Here is a 7140-nt window from a genome sequence, read left to right on the forward strand (position 1 = left end):
GACTCCCCGGTCGTTTTTTCCGCCTTTGCTGAGTTCTCCTTCAAGACCCAGCTTCTGAGGGTCCAGACAGTGAAGCTACTCGCCATCACTCGCCTCCCTCTCTACCATCTTCAGACCCTTCACCATCTTCACAAGACCTTCTCTCGCACCAACTCTCTCCTCGCGGTTGTGGATGATTCTTCACCAGTCTATAGGTGACAAGTCTATCCATCATTCAATCTTTTGTTCCTCCCTCAGGTGTATAGAGATGTGTAGTTAGCATAAGCCCTTCTCAGTCCAGACACATTAGGTGAGTGTCCCGTTGCTCGACCCTTCAGGTAACATTTTGGGGTAATAACTTCAAAAAGCTGATTATTTAGTCATGAAACATCACACAAAATATAGTGACTGTTATTTTCCACCGACAGGACCAGAGTGTTCTCATGGCTGCCGTTCACTGACCCAGAAGTTAGGCCATTACAGGTGGCATCATGGACTGCTGACCAAAATCTACGTCTCACCCACCCACCGAATCTTTTCCCACAGAAGTTTAATCCGTATGTTCTTCTTGTGTATCTTGGACTCAGTTTCACAGGTTATCTTTGTGACCTGCATTGTTTATATTATTACAGGCTAGAAATTCATGACTTTAAAACGGGAGACAGCTCTAACAGAGAATTGAGCATAATTGGTTTGCTGTGTCATACTGCAAAAAAATGGACTTACAGCACAAAATATCACTGCAGATTCCCCCACCGGCCCCATGTTTTGGTGACAGCAGAGGAGTTCCCTATGCAGGTGGGAGTCATGGTGGACGACCCTTCAGCACCCGGCGGCAAGCGACTCACCTTCACTGGAGTGGCAGGACATGTCATGGAGATGGTGTCCAAGGCCATGAATTTTACGTGAGCAAAGATACGGATAGTCTTTAATTTCAGACATCCTTAACCTTCTATCCTGCGATGCTTTTCGTATTTTAGATTATTCTTGCTATCTCCAGGCGATTTTATTCTGGTTAGGGGAGTTTTTTGATCGTCAGGGTGAAAGACATTGTTATGGCACGGATATACCATAAGGATATACCAACACACATAATTTGGTCCTATAACAGATGCCACTAGGAATGATTTGGGATATGAACATTGCAGTCCTTGACCTTAGGATGAAGAAAAAATTATATTTTTTCCCTACAATATCTCCAATACCTCTACGACAGGTACACATTCATCAGGCCCGACGACAGAAGCTGGGGCCTACTGAAGAGCGACGGAACCTGGACTGGTATGTTGGGGCTCATCACACGTGGAGTGAGTTTTTAAAGCCTTATATGAAGACTTAATCTTATGTACTGAAAAACTATTATCCATTTCCTCCAGTCTTTCACAATACTCTGTCCACTTTAACCTGGGCCTAACTTAGCCACAGTTCCATCTTGAATGTGGGTCGTAACAAGAAACTGACACTAGAACATTATACTAGTCACAAAGAAAATTTGTGGAAGGGAAGTCTAGGTGTATCCTACTCTGCCACTGAACTGTGAACTACCATATGACTGGTTATCCTGTGCAATCGAAACAACACTTCTGAAGGCCTGATTGAGGAATGATTGTAATGACAACAGCTCGCTGAGAATTATGTAGATAGATATAATCCTGACGTTCCTGTCATGGATCTGCTTCCCTATAGTGTATAAATTTTTGTCTGTTGTCGCCTGTGAATGAAAAAGGGTAATGACTATAAAAATTCTATACGTATTATAAATTCAGATAAATGCTGCTTAGACAGTGTCCAACGAGTTACTTATCTCAGACCAACGTGGCTAATAGCTGTTTGTTGTATTGTATCGACTCTTGCATTAGCCACCATTCTATCCTTGTTAGATTATTTCCTTTGGTAATACATTTCAGGAAGTGGAATTTACCCCAGGCCCATTTTTCATGGATCTAACTCGAGCTCAAGGGGCGGACTACTCGGCGTTTATATTCATGGGTGGGTATCAGATTCTTGCCGCCCTAGGTCGCCCTGAGGTGGATCCGTGGGGCTTCCTGATGCCTCTATCACCGCTGGTATGGGCCATCCTGCTGACGTCACTAGCGGCGGTGCTGACTGTGATGCTCCTCCTGCCTTCTTGCCTGCCTGTCCATGCACAGGACCTGGCCAGGCGAGAAACAAATATCTTCAACTGCGTGAGGGTCCTCCTGCAGGAAGGTAACTGAGGATGGAGTGATCGGAGCTCCCCCTTTACTCACACAAGCACACACACACACACACACACACACACACACACACACACATGCTTAACCCCTACACCGCGGGCTTGTTTACCAATGACTTGCGTGTGCCGCGGGGTTATTTGGGCTCCGACAGACTCTCAAAAAATATTTGCCAAAAATCAGTTATTAGTCCTAGAATAATAAAATTACATATGCTTATGGCACATACCTTCAGCTTTCTCCTGGAATGATTGTTGAGCCTTCGTCTGTTACCGTAGGACTTGTGGAGACCTCTGAAGTAGGGTAACGAAGTCTCCACTTTACACTTCCCGACAACCCGTAATATGATTACCACAGCCAGATACAAACACTATAAACACTATTCTACAATTTTCAAGTAGTTTGGGATCCATACTAAAAAAAAAAACACTGTGAAAGCAATGGAAATTACGAGCGCGTCTGATCGTCGCACTGGCACTAGTTCGCTCATGGTAGTCTGTCATTTATTATTCATAAAACCCCTCACACTTTATATTTCTATTACTATATAACGCTTATATATATCTACAGTCTTTATCCATAAGTTTCCTTCAGTAGTATTAGTTTATTGTCACTGTAGGGATTCAATTTCTTTCAGTAAAATACGTAGCATTCACTTTCTCGTCCTGTATACTGGCACTGAGAGTGAATGTCACTTTCATCTTCACTCTCATAACTCATAGCATTCAGACATGCTAGAGTGAAACTTTCACTTTCATTACTCCTAGGGTATATACTCGTATTCTTATAATACTACTCATTTACATTTCTATTTACGTTCTCTATTTTATTTACGTTATTTACATTTCTATTTTATTTACACTGTGTTGTGCACTGTCACTTGAAATAACTTATAAAACTATTTTCCATTGTTCACGTATATTTACATTCATTACTTTCACTTGCTGTTTACACATTATTTACAATTCCACTTGCACTGTTTTACTCAATAGAAAGATCGTAGTCACTCTTTTATCAATTGTCAGCCCTTTACCTCTTTCCACACGAGGTTTAGTAGGGGGTAAAGGTCACAGGGCCCTTGCATGGGGGTGAAAAAAGGCCCTGAAGTCAGCAAGAGGATGAGCCGTACCTCCTCTTCGGAATCTGAGAGAGAACTGCTAGGAGGGCCGGCCCGGGTTGAGAGGCCTACTTGAGGGTTATTCAGCACTACCAACGTAGCTCTTGAAACAGCTAAGCCTAGCACTGATATGATTGGCAGGAAATCTAGACAATACATTATAAATTTGGTAGTTCCAGGTGAATGTAAATATCATTTAGGCTTCTCCCTTCCCTTCTTACATGTATATTTATTACGAAAATAGATTAGAGGCCTACTTAGGAGATATATAATCAGAGCTACCAATGTTAAATCTTGAAACAGCTTTGTGTAGCACTGATATGATTGGCAGGAAATGTAGACAATACATTATAAATTAGGTAGTTCCAGGTGAATGTAAATATCACTTAGGGTTCTCCCTTCTCTCCTTACATGTATATTTATTACGAAAATAGATTATACGGCATATTTCAAGGGGAAAAAAACAGCGAAAATTAGCGAACGAGTGCACGTGAGGTGTTGTCAGGTGATAATTAGCCAATTCCAGGTGTATGGCACTCTCACTTACCTGATTTCTTTCTTGTATATATTATTTGGTATAAGAATACGACATAGGGCTTATATCAATGGATGAAATCAGTGAAAAATTCCAGGGAAGATTTACTTAGCGTAGCATGGCCGGGCAGGCGAGAGGATAGGGTAATGGAGTGGGGGTAGGGAGGGGAGTCAAGAACGGGGAGAAATGGCTAAATTGTCAACAATGGATGGGAGTACAAATGAGATTAGGAGTGCTGACTAGTGTTGGACATTGTCAGTACTGATAGATGATACAAGCCCCCACTTGAAAGCCCGGGTGAATTCAAAATAACACAGAATCACAAAAGCGACGCCCCGCGGTATGATCCCTTGCTCCCAAGCGTCACGAAAGTGACGCCCCGCGGTTAAGGGGTTAATGAAGTACCAACTAAGTCGCAGAATATAACCTTGCTCTGACAAATTTCCTTGCTCTGTGTCTTGTGCTTGTGTTGAAATTATTTATTTATTTTTCTAAAGAGCCAAACTCTTCTAGAAGCTCTGAATACTATCCCTGTAATGAAGATTGCTTTATGCTGACATGGAAAGAAAGGAACTATAATTACGTAACTGGATGCATTTCTTCCGTTCTGGTAGCAACTTGGTAGGATCTGTTCGGTTCACTCCAAGACAAACCACTCTTAACGCTGATGGCTTCTCTATTTATCCATACTTGGCAGAGAATGAATGAATCCCTTGCTTCTCTTCATTCCTGCATCCTTCTTTGTATGTGTGGCCTGGTAAAATTATACCGAATTCCTCTAAACGCCATTCTTTTTTGTTTTCTCCATTGTCACGAGCCAGGACATTCAGAATAGTGACGAGCTGCAAAATCTGTTGTGTCAAAAATTTCCCTGTCCCTTGTCAGACATTCAGAAAACCGAGGGGTGGTGGTGGTGGGAGCGTGTGATGCTGGGGGTGTGGATGCTGATGCTGCTGGTGCTGACACAGAGCTACGTTGGCAACCTCATGTCCCTGCTGGCGGTCAGACACATCGATCAACCCTACCAGAGCCTTGAGGACGTCCTTAGCCATTCTGATGTTGGACACGTTCTTGTTAAAAACACTTTGATTGTTAAATATATTGAAGTGAGTGGTATTTCCAGTATATCCTGCAAAACCCATCTTAATATTATGTTAAATCTTCGGCCAATTTCTCGTCATGTGTCTCTATGGAACTTTTTGAATAATTAACTTATTTTTGCCAAGTATCCAAATTTCAGAAATAATTGTTACCTTCCCAAGTTATATTAGAGCTTACATTTGAATTCACATAAAATTTAACTTGAAGTCATAATCCTCCTATATAATTCAGACAGCCAAGTCAGGATCATTCCATGAGGTAGGGAAACTGATTGACAGGGGGCGAGTAACTTTCAACACGTTCATTGGCCTGGCGGACAGCATGGAGACGATTGTGCGTTCTGGCACTCACGTCTTGTTCGACCTGGACATGACCTATTACAATTTGATACCCAAAAGTTTCTCACTCACAGGTAATAACACTACTTCCTGCTGTAGGATGGCCGAATAATGTGTACTTATTCAGTTAGTCATCTTTCTGGTAACATAATCTCGGATAGACATCGTATTGGACTTAGACATGGCCTAGAACAACCTAATGAACATAAATTTTCTCTCACTTTTTCCTGCTGTAGTATATATGAACTGCGTGTGTTTCTAAGCTGAATAAAACCATCTTATAATAGGGAAAAAAATAAATAAAACTACGGCATCATACACAGAGAGTTACGTCACAATCATTCCATTAGTTCAGGTTAAATTTCACATCCACTTTTCTAATACGTAAATTCCATTCTCTATAACGATCTAATTAATTTTCTTACAGGTAGATGTGATTTTTACATTTCAAGAATCTCCTATGTGAACATCCTATGGGCATGCTGGCTCAGAAGAACAGCCCATTTTAATTATGATTAGATAAGCTGTGATTTACGGAGGGTGTTACAGAACCCAGTGGCATGTTTATTTCTTAGAGACATGTTTATTCATACGGACGAAAATAAAGATTATGTGAGGAACGTTTTGTATCTAGCACATAGTCTTTAGGGAATTTTGAGAGAATATATATATATATATATATATATATATATATATATATATATATATATATATATGTATATATTATTACATAGCCTATGATCTCATCATCCTTTGTAAAATTCTAACGCACAGTATGCTGCATGTTTGATCACGATTCGCCTCGTGGCTTCCATAGTGACCAAGCTTCCATGTTCTACCTCACTCCCCCCTTCTCCTCCCTTATAGTAGAGTAAGTCGTTCTTTCTGTTGTTCAGAGCAGGAGTGTCAACTCTTTGTCCCCTATGGCTTCATTTGCGCGTCCTTCTTACAAGTTGTATCAAGCTCTGCCGGCCCTTATATAATGAGCTCAGTCTCTGCATTAATTGCCACTTCGATCTACTTCTCATTTTGTTCACATCTCTGTCCTCCCCTGTACAGGTGTTATTATTTCTGTGAGTGCTCAGGAAGTCTCCAACCAACTAGCTGCTGTGCAATTTGAGTATAAGTGTTATTACATTTTTTTTCTTGTACTGTATAGCATAGGGTGTTAATTCGTAGGCCTGGTAAGGTTTTTGTGATTCGTGTGGAGTTTTTGATGTCAGCCATTATTAATAATATTTTGTATCTGTAATAATATATCTTGCATTAACTGAGTATTATCCGGTTTTCTCATTTTATCAGGGATGACTTAGATAAATTTACTCTTGCTAAATTCGTGTTAATAGGGGCTATTGCAGTTAACCATATATTTAAGCTGTTTTTTGCCATTACATTATCCTTATGAGTCCTGAATGTTTAGTTGTTAGTTTGAGCATTAAACTTTAACTTGTAATTTTACCTAACTCTTTTGTTTTGAACCTGGAACTTTGCGGGACAGTAGTGATTTTAGTATTCTCACTTGAAGTGTTCATTATCTCTCTCTGTTCTGTAACATAAATTTGGCGACCTCGCCAGGATATTCAGGATATTATCATAAGGATATTGCTTGATATTTTGTGACTGTGATTTATTCATGATGTCTACTATTACTACGCTTGATGAAGCCAAAGATTTTTTGTCAAATGTGCAAACAGTGTGTGATGTAGAAAACAGAACAAAGAATGAACTTAAGCTTGTTGCTCAACAATTGGGAATTGCTGTTCACTCTCATCATTCTAAAGATCAAATTGTTGGCATGATTAATAAAAGCTTGTTTGATGTAACTTCTCCAGATGAGCAAACGCAGATTGAAATAGC

At 40.4% G+C, this 7140-nt stretch overlaps 1 protein-coding gene across 1 annotated transcript; it reads left to right on the plus strand.

Annotated features, from left to right (window-relative positions):
- The first annotated feature begins 786 nt into the window (after positions 1-786).
- On the plus strand, positions 787-2195 carry LOC145390945 (glutamate receptor U1-like). Its single transcript, XM_080265682.1, has 3 exons — positions 787-884; positions 1196-1286; positions 1887-2195. The coding sequence occupies exons 1-3, from the start codon at positions 787-789 to the stop codon at positions 2193-2195; spliced, it is 498 nt and encodes a 165-aa protein (XP_080121808.1).
- Positions 2196-7140: the final 4945 nt, after the last annotated feature.

The sequence above is a fragment of the Coenobita brevimanus genome, chromosome 16, assembly GCF_032717465.1.
Source record: "Coenobita brevimanus isolate Jiangsu-jjx chromosome 16, ASM3271746v2, whole genome shotgun sequence".
NCBI lineage: Eukaryota > Metazoa > Arthropoda > Malacostraca > Decapoda > Coenobitidae > Coenobita > Coenobita brevimanus.

Excerpts from the sequence above, each read along its gene's own strand:
- LOC145390945 (XM_080265682.1), top strand. The coding sequence starts at position 787 with ATGGTGGACGACCCTTCAGCACCCGGCGGCAAGCGACTCACCTTCACT. Across the intron at positions 885-1,195 it reads TCCAAGGCCATGAATTTTAC|GTACACATTCATCAGGCCCG; the intron begins GTGAGCAAAGAT and ends CCTCTACGACAG. Across the intron at positions 1,287-1,886 it reads TGGGGCTCATCACACGTGGA|GAAGTGGAATTTACCCCAGG; the intron begins GTGAGTTTTTAA and ends AATACATTTCAG.